The 18,880-nt window shown below is 45.7% G+C and overlaps 1 protein-coding gene across 2 annotated transcripts; it reads right to left on the bottom strand.

The window, feature by feature from the left end:
* Positions 1-2,576: 2,576 nt before the first annotated feature.
* LOC116948924 (protein shisa-like-2B) lies at positions 2,577-18,480 on the bottom strand. Of its 2 annotated transcripts, none has more exons than XM_032966194.2 (3): positions 17,007-18,480; positions 10,785-10,837; positions 2,577-8,194 (listed from the first exon to the last, which is right to left on the bottom strand). In XM_032966194.2, exons 1-3 carry the CDS (start codon positions 17,228-17,230, stop codon positions 7,989-7,991), a joined length of 483 nt encoding a protein of 160 aa, XP_032822085.2. In that variant the 5' UTR covers positions 17,231-18,480; the 3' UTR covers positions 2,577-7,988. The 2 variants fall into 2 exon arrangements, with proteins under 2 accessions (XP_032822085.2, XP_032822084.2); XM_032966193.2 differs by lacking the exon at positions 10,785-10,837 and adding an exon at positions 10,898-11,046 and having other exon boundaries at positions 17,007-18,317.
* Positions 18,481-18,880: the final 400 nt, after the last annotated feature.

The following is an 18,880-nucleotide window of genomic DNA, read 5'->3' as shown; positions in this document are numbered from 1 at the left end:
TAACAAAAGGCGGCGTAACTTAGCCTTCCCCTCCCCACCCACGTCCCTTCCTGGCTTCCCCCCCCTTATATAATCTCGGGTATTCCAGAGTTGTTCATTTGTAGATACAGCGAATTTTGCTGTCTCTGTTCCACCTGAAGACGGAAGCTTGTGTTGCCTCCGAAACGTGATTTAATTTAGTTTTCTTTTATTTTACCTACGTGACTTTACCGAAAAAACCAAAGAGTATGAATCCTTGCAGTCACAAAAGCTTCAAATCTAGAATCGTCAGGCTACTATCAAAGGTTTGTTCATGAAGCCATCCAGATATATAAACATAGACATAACTTCAACCGAGAAGATGGATTCAAATTAAGCAATCATTGGAAGGATGTTATTAACCAGGTAAAATCTTAATTTATAGTTTGATTTCATATCCGCATCTCGAGTTTTTTTTCAGCTCATTGCCCAGCTCCGGCATTGTTTCAAACTAGCAGCGTAATCTGCTCAGTCGGACTATCGCCACTCCCCCCCACCCTCTCCATCTCTCCTCCCCCCCTCTTACCTTAAATAATCTCTTGTCATAAGCAGCTCTTTTGCCCACGACAGCAAGTTTGTTTCTTGCTGTGGCGTTCCCACCTGATAACGGACGCTTGTGTCGTAATTTATTTTATTTTATACCTACGTGACTTTAATGAAAGAACCAAAGAGTATACTTTCGTTTAATTGCTTTGTCTATGATTTAGTGCATTGAAAAATCGTTCACCCACATACCCACTCACCCACCGTCTTCAAATGTGTCATTTGGGCAATGTTAATTTAAATGGCCCATGGCACACATGAATCTTGTTTGTGGCATGGATGGACATGGTAGTTTATCTGAAATCACCATCTTGGGCCATGCTTGCTTACTGGCACCTGTTTGTTGGTGAGTGTGTCATACGTATAATTTGCTTCGTGGTCATCAGCATATCCTACGTTTGAATTAATTTGACTACAATTGGGTCATTAGCGAGATATTGAAATATTGAATAACGATAGCTTTTACATAATGTCCCTAGAAACGTGTTTATTTACTGCCCTGAGTCCACAGCTGGATAAAAGGTTACCCATGCAGTCTCCATCATGGGGATTGTTTGGCCATACTTTATGCTCGTGAGTATGGGTTGGGAAAGGGAGAGTACTAGACTGGTTCAGATGTTAATCACTAATGTTAGCCGTGACAGACTTGAACTCAGGTCACCAGGCTCATAGTGTAGCCCATCACCAACTTGCACTCACAAGTGTGTTAATTATTACACTGTGTAACAATGTTTTTTGTTCCTGGGTCGTAAGTGTTATTTTCTAATGGCTTATGCCTCAAAAGTATAGAAAATGGCTATTCTTCCCCACAAACTTTGCTTTTGAACATACAACTTACTAACCAGGAACATTTTTTTGTTACACTGTTTATTTAAAACAGTTATTTCGCAGTCCCTTGTCAATACTGTACGCGAATTTTTGAAAAACTTGTTGAACTCAAGAAAGTATTTGACTTTGATCGATTCTATACTTGAGTACGAAGACAATATTTTCAGGAGATAAATGCCAATGTCTGCTAGGCACGAGAGGGCTTTGGGAGAGAGTTTGTGTAGTTTTACTGTTCCTCCTCCGTTGAAGGAGCGCAGACTGCAGTGGATTACTATGTAATCCATAGTTGTTGTTGCATGGCCACAGTCCCGTGGGCGTTTGTCTTTAATTTTCCACTTAGGAAGATGTATGCAATGGCCTGTTGATGATCTGATGTGGTTGATGGTAACACGAATGTCTTCGAAGAATGCCATAGCCAAAATGTATGATGCGTCCACTACAGCATATAGCCTAGTGGCCTAGTTTAAACGTTGTGAACACTAATTTTTACAAATATGGTTGACATCGTTACCAACAGTGATTTTAAAGGAAGATTACACAAAACTGCGTCAAACGATTAGGAAAATATTGAGTATTCAGAAGACGGGAAAAAAAAAAACATTGAATATATCATTGCAAGTAGTTGCATCATTAAAAAAGAGGTTGAAGATTGCGAATTCACAAATGATGACCCTTTGCAAGAAAGGTTGGACCGTTAATCACTATAAATAGAGTCATGAAAATCATTACATATCTAAAAATAAAAAGTGCACATCTCTGCATTGCTCTTCACCTAATGTACTGAAATCTGTGACCTCTCCTTGCTCGTTTTAATGGATTCGTTCATACAACTATATATGTATATCCAGGGGCATATTGAGGTATGGACCCTGGTGCAAGGAATTAAATTGGGGGGGGGGGGGCGGGGGGGGGGGTGCTGTCCAATTTCCATCCCCTTTGTAGCATAGCATCAGGGCCGGCTGGTCCATTTGCACCGATGCAGTTGTGTTTCCTACGCACTCGATAGCTCCGCTACTGTAAGACAGACTTGTATCTCCACGTGCTACTTGTGAGGCACCTGTCCACCCATCTGGCGGTTGAAATTCTAAGAGTTGACGTGAAAAAGGTCACGGGTTTAGTCACGATAATCAAAACGGATTTGCGCTCTTGTGCAAATGTTATGAAGATCCATCAATAATGGCTCGAAGTGATGTTTAACTATGAATATTTTATTTCCACAAAATAATTACACCAACAATATGGCATCATGCATAATTTAGCATCTCTCTGATTTCATGCTTCGTGAGTTGCTTTATTGTTCACATTGACTTTGTACTTAACTATTAACTTGGGCGACGCCTTGAATGCAAATCGTTTCATGAGAAACAATAATTCGAGCTGCATGGTTAAAGATGAGTAATGATTTATAAACCTTCATTGCCCAGTCAAGCAGTGACGCAGACGTTTGTGCACTGCACTGTGGAACCCATCCATGGCAATTCAATTCCTGACCACAATAAATTTATTTTATTAAATGACCAGGTAAGGCCCACTGAGCGAAATAGCTCTTTTTCAAAAGCGACCTGGCCACAAACTATAGCTCAACGAAGTGGCTTATCATGTGGAAATATATAGTATCAAAATAGTCTAAATGTATGTTGATTCTAAATGTGGAGGGAAAAACCGGAGGACCCGAGGAAAAATCCTTACCACGGGGAGAACATACAAACTCCAAATATACAGGCGTCAGGGTCGGGGTCGAACCCACGACCTCCTGTATACCTGGCGACGTAATTAATACCTCGCCACCCCACCCCAAACTTCTTCAACCTGCAGTGGCCATCATGGTGAAGTATGGTTATACAACCCCATATCCAACACGGTGTGGGGTGGCCTTCATACAGAAAAGGGATGTCAATTATTTAACAACCAGCAGAGACATGAGGTGTACAGTTGATTAGAGGGATAAAGACATGATACTTGTTCTTTGATATGGATATAGGTAACTTGCTTTACATTCTAGACATGTGCATTGTACCAGTTATGTCAGTATCTCTGCATACTACTTCAACTTGATGGAGCTTGTGTTCAAGATTACTGAAAGTACAACGATATTCATGCATCAATGTATGCTGGAGAACACTGAATTACAATACAGTATTGTTACAACACAGCAAATGTAATTACGTAAAAAAACATAATTTGCAGTACGTTTTTTAATAGCTGTCCAAAATACTGAAGGCAAGAAAGCATGCATTAGAGTCCTTGGCCAAATCACATTTACTTGTGGGGGGTCGCTGTGATTGCTAATATACACCAAAATCATATATATTTTTTTCACATTGTCACCCCTCTTGTATGTAATGGTATGACCCCTCGAATTAAATTCCCCCATGCATGCACGCTGTAATGCCAGTATCACGGAAACCACACACTTCGTCAAAAAGTACATCACTCGAATTATGTGTACCAAGTAATGGGAATGTTAAAGTATACATATTACTATTTTGTGAGACTGCATGTGACAATGGTGTATACATTTCGAACAAAAAAAAAACTGAACGCGTTCATCACTGGCACTGCCGCAAAAGGAAACTTTTTAAAAGGTGACATTTCGAGCAATGTCTCTTCTTCACCGCGCACAGAGAGGCCAGATAGTTAGAAACGGTGGCTAGTAGATGTTAACTACCTCGCCTGGTATACAGGAGGTCTTGGGTTCAATCCCGACACTGACGCCTGCTGCTCTATATTTGGAGTTTGCGTGTCTCTCTCTCATCATCATCACGGTGGCTAGGATATGTTAACTACCTCGACTGGTATACAGAAGGTCGTGGGGTCGATCCCGACCCTGACGCCTGCTGCTCTATATTTGGAGTTTGCGTGTCTCTCTCATCATTATCACGGTGGCTAGGAGATGTTAACTACTTCGACTGGTATACAGGAGGTCGTGGGGTCGATCCTGCTGTATATTTGGAGTTTGCATGTCTCTCTCTCTCATCATCATCACGGTGGCTAGGAGATGTTAACTACCTCACCTGGTATACAGAAGGTCGTGGGGTCGATCCCGACCCTGACGCCTGCTGCTGTATATTTGGAGTTTGCATGTCTCTCTCATCATCATCACGGTGGCTAGGAGATGTTAACTACCTCGCCTGGTATGCAGGAGGTCGTGGGGTCGATCCCGACCCTGACGCCTGCTGCTCTATATTTGGAGTTTGCGTGTCTCTCTCTCTCATCATCATCACGGTGGCTAGGAGATGTTAACTACCTTGCGTAGTACACAGAAGGTCGTGGGGTCGATCCCGACCCTGACGCCTGCTGCTGCTGTATATTTGGAGTTTGCATGCTCTGCCTCTGGTTGCGTCGATTTGTCTCCGGGCCCTCCAGTTTTCCCCTCCAAAGACGTCCGTTTAGAGACATGCGTTTAGAAGATTTGGTTGCTATGCACTTCTGCAGAAGCCACTTCGTTGAGGGGCCGTCCATAAATGACGTCACGCGATTTTGGACGATTTTTGAGCCCCCCCCTCGTCACACGGCGTCACAAAAAGTCAGACCCCCCCTCAAATATGACGTCACAAAGCTCTGCCCCCCCCCCCCAAAATAAAACATGCTTCAAATCGCTTTAAACTATTGTCATTGTAGTGCGTATTTAATGTGGCGCTGCACTCTGATGTTGTAGGAGAAAACATTTATTGAAAAGTATATTGGATTAAGTACAACGTGTTGTCTATATTTATTTAAAGTTGCGCATTTTGATGTGACGTCACATTTCTCCCCCCTCCCCCCTCCTCATCACTTCGCGTCACAAATGTCTGACCCTCCCCCCCCCCCCCAGGTGCGTGACGTCATTTATGGACGGCCCCTGAGCTATAGTCTTTGCCAGTTGGGACAAAACGATTACTTGATGAAATGTGTAGGATCTGTTTCTGTTGCAAGAAAGCCTCTCCTACACCAAAACCTCTAAACCGTGTCAAATCTACAACCAGGTATTACATTTGCTCGTGTTCGATTTCACCTGGATTTATCAGGGCATTAATCTATAGCGTTACTTCCTATATCTTCGTGTTTGTGGGCACTAAAAAAAACTCGGCATTACGAGTGTACAAATTACGAGACTGGAAAGGAGAATGAATGAGTGATTTTGTCAAGTTAGACCAGAATCAATGACTTAATCAATTATGTGCTAGATCGTGTGTGTGTGTGTGTGCATGTACGGCCCATTGTCAGTCCACTATTGGATGAAGGCCTCCCCATGCTGTGTTGGTCATGGGGGTTATTTGGCTGTACTTCACCACGCCGGTCAGTGTGGGTTGTTGATGGAGTGAAGCAGAGATGTGAAGGTGTAGATGTACAGAGCAGCAATGTGTTTTTTTCCTGCACTGCTCTTTGCTACCGTAAACCAAACAATTTATTTATTTTACCAGGCAAGGTCCACTGAGCTATATAGCTCTTTTTCAGAAGCGACCTGTCCACAAGTGATAACTAAACGAAGTGGCTTATCATGTAGGAAATTAATAGCAGTGTGATACTCGAAACGCACGTTTCTAACTGTGGAGGGAAAAAACAGACCCGGGGAAACATCCACGCGACCACAACGAGTACTCCATATATACAGCAGGCGCCAGGGTTGAGATGGAACCCATGCACTCCTGTATACCAGGCGAGGCAGTTAACATTTCGCCACCACGTAGCATCGCAGCCTGCCAGTAACACATGTTTATGAATGGTTGTCACCCATGTGAGCACTATGCAGACTCAAGCCCGCTTAAGAGGTTGAGAGTTCTAAAGAGATCGAGAGCATTCAGGATGACTTGGTATTGGGTGTACTGAATGAAACATGGGGACACTATTGAGTGTAACCAGAACCCTGAAATAACAAAACTAGAATGCATAAAGATACACATACCAATTCAGCATAGCATCGTGATCCACCCTGACAAGTTAACCCTCCAGACCAAGTACAGTGCCTCTGTGTGGTGTCAATGTCATTTTCGATACACGTTCACAAATCCAGCCATTTCACATGTGGCAATGTAATCTTAATCTCACGTGCATTCGCTTAACTCAAACGTGTGGTCGGGAATGTTCCCATAGCTAAAACAGTTTGCGCTTGGTCCATTTTCCTATTTGTGCAGTGTAGCTGTCAGTTTCTACAGACGTTCACATCGGTCGCTCATAACTCAGTGCCTTTGGGAGTCGCATGTGTGATGTTGTACTTTACTGCCTTTGTATTTCATCGAAGCACCCAGAGATAGAGATAAGAGAGATGGGCAGATAGAGCGCATACAATTGTAGATTTATGAGATGCAAGATATAACGTTGTTAAGTACAGATAGCCTGCAACTCAAAAAGTGTATAAGCATTAGCCTGGGGCTTGAGGCTAACGAGCCGCCCAAAAATATGACATTGGCCCAGGGCAGTCATATGAGGGCAGGTCAGATTTCATGGAGGGTACAACCACATTCAGAAGCAGTGACCGACACTACCGCGTCTGGATGTGGAGGCAGCCAAAGGTGCAATGCCTTGTTTTTCAAAAATGTGTCTCAGGTGGCCCAATAAAACGTTAGATTCTCCACAGCTGCCACTGCACCATGAGTATATCGGTCAACTCATAGTTTTTATTGTATTTCAGTCAATTATGGCAATCCGTGGATGAAAAACATCAAGAATCACGTCTATGCTACCCACCAAAGCACCACGATGACGAGACGGAATGAACCAAGTCTGAATGAAGAGGAAAAACTCAAATAATGTAGTGACGTAATTACAGATGGCATTTTCGTCGTTTCTCTCTCTTCGGGAGCGAGTGAAATACTCTGCGCTTCACTGATCGAGTCACCTTATAATATTGGGGGGGGGGGGGGGGGGGGGTGCCCACCCCTCACACCAATAATAACCAAGGGTGAATTACATTGGCCACTTTAATCCACAGACTGGGATTTGACTAAACTTTCCGCAGAATGTCCATCGACTCGACTGACTGAAATTAAATAAAAGCGCGCAGACTGCATTAACACTGGTCTCGGGTGGCTCAACACTTGTCATTCCCATGTGGCTCCCACTGCACTAGATGCTGTGACTTTTGGCACGAAGAGAGATGGGCAATCTGACCATCGACAGCCTGCTGCTGTAATACAATGCAGTTTTAGCCCGGGGCTTGGGACCAATGGCTGGACCATAAATATTACATTTTGTAGGGCAGGTATGGGGGCAGGCCCAATTTTCACGAGGGTACAACCCCATTCATAAGCAGTAAATGAAAAACAGTGCGTAAATTACCAAGTAGCATGCTCTGGTTCAATTGGGGGGGGGAGGGGGGAGTGGGGGGAGCATGCATTAGTTAGGGGTGGGGGGTGACAGCGCCAGGATTAAACAAACCTTAAACGTGAAACGCCAGACAGGACAATTAACGATACGATCTGCTTTTGTCTATCATGCACTCTGCTCCGGCTGTCAGGCCCGACGTACGTGGAAAGATAGCCACTGGTGATGAATATTGCACCGATGTTTCTGACTCAACTGTAAAAAAAAATAGCATTTAAAATGAGGGCTGAGGCTGAGCCTTCAGAACGGGGGTGGGGCGGGGAGGCTCAGCCCCCCATAATCACTACGGGAGATCACTAAGGTATGGCGATGGGCGTGCTGATGGCTTCGTGAGTCACCACCTGTGCGGTATGTGTGATGAGCACTGGGACCCACGCCTCTCTGGGTGCCCTGTGATGAGCGTGCTTGTTGCCACTCGAAACTCCGTTCTCCTGTGATCTGTCGAGCACCGGTGGTGACCTTCCGACACAGCCAGAGGCTTCGCCGGGGGTTTCGGCTGCGTCTGTAGCAGAAATTAAGGTTAATTAAGGCAATTGCACAAGATAGAATGAAAACAAAAACATTGAGGGCTGTTGTAACATATAGCATTGACACGTGGCCTTGTACGACCCATTCGGTAAACACGTGCTTGGTGGTGGTGCTGCCGTTGTAAGCGGTGCATAAACGAGCAAGGGTGAAGTCTCCAACTCTTATCCACTCTACCTCCCTCTGGCCTCTGGCATTGTTTTCTCTTGGCCTACTTATTTAGGTCATGGCTCATCTTCAAAAAAGTGTGGAGAAATCTCTTGCTCGAATGAGCTCATCTTATTTACAGCCCTGAGGCAGTGGTGGAAATTCCACATTCCTGTTTTTGGGGTGGTAGGGCAGTTTTTTTTTCCGCAGAAAGACCACTGTTGATTTATCCACAGAGTGGTACTCACTTTATCGACACCGGAGGGATGATGGGCTGAGTCAACCCCCAACCAGGGTTTAGAGCTGCTCGCTCTCACGCTGAGCCACCTTGGTTGATGAATAATTTATTAATCGTGATATCCCTAATACCTTTGAATGATATGAAATAATTTGTCATAGTTCTGTCCACGTTTTATGTAAATGTTTGGCCATACGGTAAGGTCCTTAATGAAGAAAAATAGTTGTATTTAGTATTTAATACATTATTTGGTGATATTGCTTTATCAGTGGTGTACAATCACAAATAAAACAAAAAACTCAACACATTTGCTAATAACACTGTCGTAAAAAAACTGATTAAAATTGGGTGACGTTTTGGGCAATAACCCTTCTTCACAACACATAGAAACCAGAGAGGTGGAGTGGCTTCATTTAAGATAGGTACTACAATTGTGACAACTGAAAGCCATCTAATTACTTTGACCACTGGTTGAAATTTCACTGATCCACTTGAAAGGTTTCCTATTGATTTTTAAGGTCAGGTGAAGTTCATCGGATAGCATTCGGCTTCATTATTTTTAATTGCATTAGTCAAAATTGCGTTTTTATATGCAGCTGATGTTAGCATGATACACGGATAGAGTGATGGTCAAAGTTGATCTCTTTGGAAATGTAATCCTCAGGATTAGAGTGATAATTTGCATGTGCGTGCACACGTGCTCAATCATCGGCGACTGATTGAAATAATCAACTTGCGACACTTCAACATCTTTATAATAAATGGCTGATTAGATTGACACAGACGCCACGTATGAGTGCAACTGGCTGGCTCAGTATCACTCAGTAGAGAGGAGCTCCGTACCCCCCCCCCCCCAAAAAAAAAACTATGTTATGGAGAGATTCTGTTGCCAATGGGGTTGGGATGCTAGTGCTTTTGTTTCCATGACCCTTAGGGTCATGGGCCAATGTGAGAAAATGGGCATTCACCGTAGGCGGGGCTGGTGGCAGAGTGGACGTGGTTATGTAAAAGTAAGCAGAGCTGGTGGAGGGAAGAGCTGCTAGCTCACCATGTGTCGTTACGACTGGACTATACTTTGCACTCCGATCGTGCTTTTGTATTGTTTGTTCTTGTGGACATTTGTGAAAGAGAGCTTTATAGCTCATCGGATTCCTCCGTTCTGATTCCTTGTTGAGGCTCCCATATAATTGGTAGCTTCATGTGCCCCCCCCACCCCTTCCCTCACACTCCCTCCTCCCCTCCAAACAGGGATGTAGTTATAGTCTTGGTTCTTTCGGTAGTCACGTTGAAGGGAAACAATAAAATATGTTGTTTTTATATTTTTATTATTTTATTGTTTCCCTTCAACGTGACTTTACCGAAAGAACCAAGAATATGAATCACTGCAGTCACGAAAGCTTTAAATCAAAATTTAGGGATGTAGTTGCTACGGCTGTCCAGATACCGCCCAACATGTTTTTTTAGATATGGGCTTAGAGACTCCCGCAATATTTTGTATTGGTCAGTACACACACACGCGCACACACATTGACACGGTTAGCACACTTAGACTATCAAAACCAGTCAGCACAGACACACGCGCCGCACACGGCAGGAGGACACCCCCAACTTACAAAGTGTGGATCTGACGCTGTTCCCATGCATTGATCAGACCTCCTGTGCTCTCCAGTCACCTCTATGGGCGGGATTCTTTGCATGCGTCGTTTCTTAATTACTGTCAGAACAATTCAGAACACTGATCCGAGAATTCCTGAGCAGGCCACATCTGCCACGGTGGCGAGATGTTAACTACGTCGCCTGGCACACTGGTCGTGGGTTCGATCCCAACCCTGACGCCTGTATATTTGGAGTTTGCATGTTCTCCTCGTGGTTGCATGAATTTTTCTCCCGTGTTCTCCGGTTTTTCCCTCTACATTTAGAAACATGCATTTAGAGAATTTGGCTGCTATCAATTTACACATGATGATAAGCCACTTCGTTGAGCTATAATTTCTTGCTAGCTTGCTTCTGAAAAACAGCTGTATAGCTCAATGGGCCTTACCTGGTAAAATAAAAAAAAATTATAGTTTAGTTTATCGCTTAGTCTCACCGATGTTGTCCCGATCATGCTGCGGTAGTGTGTGCGCACAGTGGTGAGCAAATAGAGCGTACAATAACATATAATTATTATGGAAAGGCGTACCTCGGTACTCTAATTGTCGTGCCTTATGCTGATAACCCCTGTTCCAAGCCAGCCTGGGAACATTGGCGAAAATACAGTGAGCAACTGAGGCCTGCGTACGTCCATCTGCTCACCGACGAGGTTCACGTTGACAAGGAGGCCTGCGTCATGCTTGATGCACTTTGCTTTGTGGCAAAAGAAAATGAAGCAGAAGAGTGTAATGCAGACGACGAATGTGATGAACACGGCAGCTGCCCCCACCAGCACCACCACGGCGCCCAGCCTGTCATGGACACGATCGTAGCCCAGAGTCCAGGGGGTGGGTGCAGGACACACAAAAGCAGAAGACGCACATACTGTAGAGCTATGCATGTGCACGCGCTCACGCGCATGGCCCCACCACACTCGTACAACAATCATTGGCAGCCGTGATCAATCGACCGCCGGATGAAGAGCCCTCCTCAGTCGTCGCCATCTCGTACAAATCTGCGAAGTAGCAATCCACCCTGGCACCTGCACAGAGCTGATTTGATTGCTCCATCTCCTAAGTGGACAACGTCTTGTAAGCGTTCCCTCCCTTGGCTGCCACTCTGGGGCCGTCCATAAATGACGTCACGCGATTTTGGACGATTTGAGACCCCCCTCCCCTTCGTTACACGGCGTCACAAAGAGTCAGACCTCCCCCCTCAAATATGACGTCACAAAGCTCTGCCCCCCCCTCCCCCCCCCAAAAATATATAAACATGCTTCAAATCGCTTTAAACTATCGTCATTGTAGTGCGTATTTATTGTGGCGCTGCACTCTGATGTTGTAGGAGAAAACATGTATTAAAAAAAGTATATTTAGTTAAGTAGAACGTGTTGTCTATATTTATTTAAAGTTGCGCGATTTGATGTGACGTCACATTCCTCAAACCCCCCCTCCCCCTCGTCACACATCGTCACAAATGTCTGACCCCACCACCCCCCTCCCTAGGTGCGTGACGTCATGTATGGACTATTAAGAATCAGAATACTTATACTGGAGGAATCCGATGCGCTATGAAGCTCTTCATAGATGTTCAGTAGCTTCTTGACCATCGACCCTCATATCTTCTCACTGAGACATGTCCTGCACAAGGCTGCTTGCACGTGTTTCCCCTCTCTTTACCTCTCAATGTAAACTTCAACCATGCACCTCTGCAGCCTTCTTGGCTCAACTTTTCAGATTTCATTCCATATTTGTGCACACACGTGCAACTCAACCAAATTGCTTGCGGGTTGAAACTGCAATCACTGAGGCTACTTGATCCTTTACAAAAAAAAATCTCATTGTCTTATCCATATGGTAAAACTATATATTTTTTTATAATTAGTCATTACTTATCCAATGGCTCTGGATAGTTACAGACGTATTCACCAAAGAGCACTGGCATAGCAAGGACCACCACTAATATAAGTTTTTTTTAATGATAATTTGACTTTGCTGCACAATACCGCCAATTATTGAAAAATCGCACGCAGGTGAACCACGAAAGTCAGTCAATTCCTTCTGAAATGAGCAGCCCAAAGTCCCAATCCCCCAGCCCCAAGCCCCCAGCCTCCAGTCCCCAGCCCAAATCTCAAGCCCCAAGCCACAAGCATCAAGCCCCCAGCCCCAATCCCCAAACCTCAAGCCCCAAAGCTCAAGCCCCAAGTCCCAAACCTCAAGCCCAAGCCTCAAGCCCAATACCCCCAGCTGCAAGCCACAAACTCCAAGCCCCAAACCCCAAGCCCCAACCTCCAAGCTCCAAGCCACAAAAATAAGCCCCAAACCTCAAGCCTCAAGACCAAAGCCTTAAGCCACAAACCCTAAGTCTCAAGCCCCAAGCCTCAAACTCCAAGCCCCAAGCATCAAGTTTCAAGCCCCAAGTCCCAAGTTCCCAAGCCTAAATCTCAAGCCCCAAGCCCCAAGCCCTAAGCCACAAACCTCCAGCATAAAGCCTCAAGCCACAAGCCTCAAGCCCCATATCCCAGCCCCAAGCCCCAAACCTCCAGCATCAAGTCACAAGCCCCATCAACAAACCTCAAGCTCCAAGATTCAAGCCCAAAACCCCCAGCTGCAAGTCACAAACTCCAAGCCCCAAACCACAAGCCCCAAGCTCCAAGCCACAAGCCATTAGCCCTAAACCCCAAGGCCAAAGCCTTAAGCCACAAATCCTAAGCCCCAAGCCCCAAGCCCCAGGTCCCCAGCCAAAACCTCAAGCCCAAACCCACCAATCACAACCCTCAAGCCCCATGCCTCAAGCCCCAAGCCCCAAACTTCAAGCCTCAATACCAGTTGAGGGAGATAACATCGCCACCACGGCACCCCATTTCCCCTCACTATATTATTATTACGCATCGCACCTCCCACAGCTTGGGAAAGTGTTGTTCATAAATATACAGCATCCACTATAAGATCACCCTCACCGTATTTTAAAGATACTCTATCGTCTCCCTCTGCTTTCCTCACTGCACTTCTCTGAAAACTGAGACTTTCTGTCGAGGACTCCAGTCGACCTTCATTCAATGGCCAATCGGTCTTACCCGTCTGCTGCTCTTGTGATCTAAAATTTTCTTCCCCCAGTCATCTGAGCTGTCAACTCCATGATTGCCATGCCCCACTGTTTTGTGCAGCATCTTAGAGGTGCGCTTACGTTTAGACACTATTTTATTCTGTGTTGTATTGAAGGTGTGAATGCCAGTATTGGACGCAGCTTACCTAACTATGTATCTCCGGTATGGATATTGGTCGACTGTGCTGCAGCACATAGGTTACTCGTTTTAGGTGATGTGCATGCACTCATGAGGTGCCCAGACCAGGTATGCAGCGTGGCTCTCGGTGGTTTTCTGTTACATTACAGAGATAATCTGTGAAGTTTGCTATTGTTATTTATAGGAGTAGTTCCATATACTATAATTACTGCATTTTAAATCTAAGCAACTACTGGATCTAAACTCAGTACTGAGCCTACTTCTGTCTGTGTGCTACTGTATTCAAAGATTCTGTCATCATAATAATCAGTATTTAGCACCTTTGTTATAAGGAAAATGCTAGGAATGTTGTATGCTTTTATGCTGGAGGTGTTCGGACCCTCATGACACCCACAGTGGCTGTACCCTCTGGCACAGCCCAGGGTGGATAGCCAATTTCCTTGATCTTCCATCCAGGATGTATGTTCAAGAAGTTGAACATACATCCTTTAAGATTGCAGTGCAATTGGCAGGTCACTCAAACACGCCAAATAAAAATACGTGGTGTTATATTCACGACTGTAAATACAGGAGAAAATATGGCAAAAACAAATTATTATCTGACTGGCAGTCATTTACAACAATCCAGCCCTATTTCCTACTCTCAATTGACAATGAGGAACATTGAATAATGCATTACATGAACTCAAACATGTCCTACAGCGGTCACGTGTTTCAAAGAGAGTTAAAAGCTACAATTTCTCGTGACACATATTTGACTGCTAACCGCTGCCAGGAATTACGTTTTCATATATAGAGAAGAAAACAATTTGCTTCGGTTTTATTTTAAATATTCCATTAATGCAGCAAATTCATTATGCAGCCCTTGAAAACCGAGCAGTGCTGGAGTTTCAATTATTGTGTCAAATAAGCGAAATATTAAATGTATGTGTTTTTATTTACGTGAAATTTACAAAATAATACCTTAATCCTTTGTTAATTTTTGGTGAATGTTACTGCTGACCCAGAATGAGCCAAATGTTTGTGTATTTAGGGTCACTTTAAAATTGGTCACTTTAAATTCAACAAATTATTTGGTGATGTTGCTGCCTTGGCTGTGGTGCACAAGCACAACCCACTCTTCCTCCTCGGTTATTTATTTAACAAATATATATATTGATGTTGGTCGGAACATCCTCCGTGGTGTAATTGCAGTTTTATCCATCTGCTATTCCCTTTATGTGACTACTATACGTGTACGTTTTACTTTAAAGAGTCATGCAACGTATTAAAACAATGACGTGAAAGTAAATTGCAGCCGTTTGTCAATCGCTTCCTGAATGACAGTCGACCCACGCCGTGGAGGTGTTTCGACCATGCCACACCATGCGAGTTGGAGCACGTTGTTGAAAGGAGAGGGATGGGGAGCACAATCTCGTTCAGATGTCACTCGCCACTGATGTGAGCCGTGGGCGGGAATCGAACTCAAGTTTACGACTGCTTCTCCCGTATCCCAATCCATCCCTCGAACGAGGGCTTAACTTACCACGTGATAATTTATGAAGCTCGGCCTCCTGCTAACATATTAAACCCTGCCCAAATTGCTCTGAAAAATACACGTAGATTACAGCCAATGTACCTCGTCTATTTTGGCTTTTTTTTGTCATTGCGTACCTATACAGCATGCAGTGATGCGGTGGCACAGTGGTTAGCGTGCTGCGCTATGAACCTGGCGACCCTATATCGATTCCCTGCCACGGATAACGTCAGTGGCAAGTGATAATTACAAACGGGTCCTGCCCTCCCTCCCTCCCTTTACCAGTCCTCATTAACCAGCGTGGTAAAGTATAGTCAATCAAGTAAGTCAAACCCCTATGACCGGCATTGCGTGGGGAAGTTGATGGGAGGTGGGGCTGTCCTTCATTAATAAACTATGTAAGAATGGCTGGAATTATTTTATTTTATTGTGAAAGAAGCTTTACAAGCAATGCTTCATTTTAGGCTGTGGATCTCTGCGGGGGGTGAGGGTGACACATTTCAAGAGCGATTAAGCCCTATTTGCAATCGAGGATTTACAAATGTAACAAGTTGGCTATGCAGTATCTTATCTTAACGAAACTCATATAGCGCCTTAACCAAGACGCTTTTACAAAGAATTAAGAACGGTGTGAATGTAATGGTGGAGATGAGGCGCATGGAATAGATGAGAGGAAACAATGGTGGAAAATCTGTGACGATGCGTGAATTCGGAAAAAGCGAAATTGATGACAGTAAATGATGACGAATGAATGAATGGGGATTGAGTGATAGCCATACAATGAGAACACGAAGAGGAAGCAGTAACGGTGGTGGTTATGAGGGGGATATTAAGGGGGTCGTCGGATGAGTGAGGAGCGGAAACTCGCGAGCGAAAGTGTCTGTTTAACATGCACGTACCATTTGGTACGTGAATATTAAAAAAATATGTTGTCTTCCATCGCACAGCACGTGCGTGTGTCCCCCCCCCCCCCCCCAGAGGACCTCACTGCATATCGATTCGCATATATCACGGCCGAGCTGATTTAAGGAAAAACAATAACGCACATATCTCTCGCTCAGAAATAAATGTAAAGCTGTTCATTTAATGCTTTCGTCGTAGGGATAGTTTCGACCATACGTCACCACGTTTGGTCAGAGGCATGTTGCTCAAGGGGTATGTGCAGGTGGCGGTTCAGATATTACTTGCCACTGATGGTAGCCGATGCCGGGAATGGAAAAAAAGACGTTACAAAGTATTCCTTAAGAATAGTTCGGATCATCATCTAGCCTCATTCAGTACAGATGTTGCATCGCCTATATATTTCTTATAAATACCAGCCGGCTGAAACATCGACTAAATTAGACCGCTGCGTCTAATGAAACGAAGCCTCCAGATTAAACCGCTCAGAATTAACCCGTTCTCCACAGTTCTCGGAAGCTAAACAGCGCTGAGCCTGGATAGTGTTAGAATGGGCAATTATATTTATCATTCATGAACAACAAAAAATCAGGTGTTATCGGCTGCTGCGGAGCTACATAGCACAAGTCAGTGCAGACAAATGAAATGTTGTACTCTACAATTCTACAACCACGTGTACAACGCTCTCCCGCCTTCACCAACTCACACTAAGCAACGTGGTGAAGTATGGTGAAATAACCACCACGACCCACGCGGCGTGAGGAGGCCTTCATCCAGCGTTTAATCGAAATGCCCGAACGCAAAACGAACCACCAACACTCTCTCGCCGTATGGCTTTACCCCGGATTTGTCACGGGGACGATGGCACGTGGTGAAGAATAAAGACGGGATGGCAGCCGAGGTGATGGAACGCATCCGAGAGGGCAATAGACGGAGCGGTGAAATCATCTCGCACGCAAGGTACCCACTAGGGGCCAGGTTGCGGCGTCTCGCAGGCCCCGCGAGACATTCAGCAAACGGCTTGGAGAGGCGTTTCATCCAACAGTGGATCGGGCGTGGCTGATGATGATAATGATGCTGCATGCTTCGCGGAAAAGACTCTCGCGACTCACCCAAGCCTCCACATGTAGTCGTAGTTCTCATCGAAGTAGCGACCGATTTCCGAGCAGCAGTACTTGGCATCGCTGAAGCCGCAGCAGAAGAGGTCGTCGGCTGAGTCCCCTGGCCGAGGGCAAACGAAGCCGGGCATCGCCGGGTTCCCGCTGCTCGCGGTCCCATTGTAGGGAGCGCAGTAGCGCTCGGCGCTCAGGAAGAACGCGCGAATGTTGCAATCCATGGATGCGCGCTGCGTCGCAAACCGGTGTCCCTCTCCCGCGTGAGCGTGACTTAGTAGTGTGAGGCACGTGTGTGTGTGTGTGTACGTGTAAGCGCGCGCGCGTGTGTGTGTAACTTAGTGTGAGCGTGTGCGTGTAACTTAGTGTGAGCGTGTGCGTGTAACTTAGTGTGAGCGTGTGTGTGTACGTGTAAGCGCGCGTGTGTGTAACTTAGTGTGAGCGGGTGCATGTACCTTCGTGTGAGCGCGTGTGTGTGTGACTTAATGTGTGTGTGTATGTGTGCCTTAGTGTGAGCGTGCGTGTGTGATTCAGTGTGAGTGTGCGATTCTCACCGCGAGAGTAACTGCGTGTGAACGCGTGTGCGCGCAGCGTGTGCGAGTGACTGAGTGTGACCGTGTGTGTGTGTCACTTGGTATAAGCATGACACTTAGCATGATTAAGCGTCTGCGTGACTTAAGTGTGAGAGAGTGTGACCTCGTAAAAAGGGTGCGTGGTTGACTGTGAGTGAGCGTGTTTTGTGTTTGTGTGCGCGCTGGTGTAAGCGGTAGTGTAGCATTCAGCGCGCTGTGGAACGAACCCGTGCGACCCGGGTTCGATTGCCGCTCACGGTCAACACCAGTGGTGATTATCTGAACCGGTCCTGGGCCTCCCCTAGGTCGACTCAGCCTCAAATGAGTATCTGGTGCGGTGTGTAAACAGCGCCACTAGGGAGACAAAGGCGGCCGGGCGCGGTGCCGGCCACCCACCCACTCACGTGCCGTGCCGGTCTTCATAGGTGCTCGCTCTCAGCACTTGCTCTCTCAGACCGTTGAAGGCTATACGGGAGAATCATTGCCTTTGTGGCGAATGTGAGTGAGCGTCGCTTGACTGTGGCTCACTGTGAGTAAGTGAACAGTGCGGAAACTCGGTCACGAGCTGACCGCCCGCGTGGGCTCGGTGCGGAGTCAAAGAACGAATCGCTTAGTGGCTGACCTCCTTTGCGGACGCTTTGTCATCGTACCGAACGCGCACGCCAGGAGCTTGCGCAAACGCACGCACGGCTCCTTGTGAATTCAATGTCCCTAGGTTGCTTCTGCTCCCGCACCAGTGGGGGTAAACCGTGGATAGGGTGGTTAGAAGTTGTCCTTTGCCTCGCATGCTGTGCAGGAGGGTTTCGTGGGTTCGATCGGGATCCCCACGATGCCTTTTGTATATTTGGAGTCACCCGTGCTCGCTGTCTCCCTGTTGTGATCGCGTGGATTTTTCTCCGGGTCGTTTGGCTTTTACATCCACATTTAGAAACAACATCACGCGTTTAGATTATTTGGCTGCAACTATAGATTCCCACGTGTGATTATGAGATGAGCCACTTCGATGAGCTAGCATGTGTGGCCAGCCCACTTCTGAAAAATACCTCCATAGTTCAGTGAGCTTTATCTGTAGAATAAAACATGGTTTAGGATACGGTCCTTTAATGAAATCGTTTCTCGAGTCTATGCTTACTTTGGGAGAGGCTTTTGTCGGCCCCCTCCATCATTGCCGCATTTGCTTCCCACGCCACCTACCGCCTTGTACCTATCTGTAAATGGTTGTGGAGTTTGTACATTATTCAGACGTCCGTGCCTATTGGCGAATCGACGCGGAATTGGTGCGGCGTACCTTAGAAAGGTAGA

This window comes from Petromyzon marinus, chromosome 35 (genome assembly GCF_048934315.1).
Source record: "Petromyzon marinus isolate PM22_M1 ecotype Great Lakes invasive population chromosome 35, UKy_Petmar_22M1.pri1.0, whole genome shotgun sequence".
NCBI lineage: Eukaryota > Metazoa > Chordata > Hyperoartia > Petromyzontiformes > Petromyzontidae > Petromyzon > Petromyzon marinus.
This window is presented reverse-complemented; position numbering and strand designations above follow the sequence as displayed.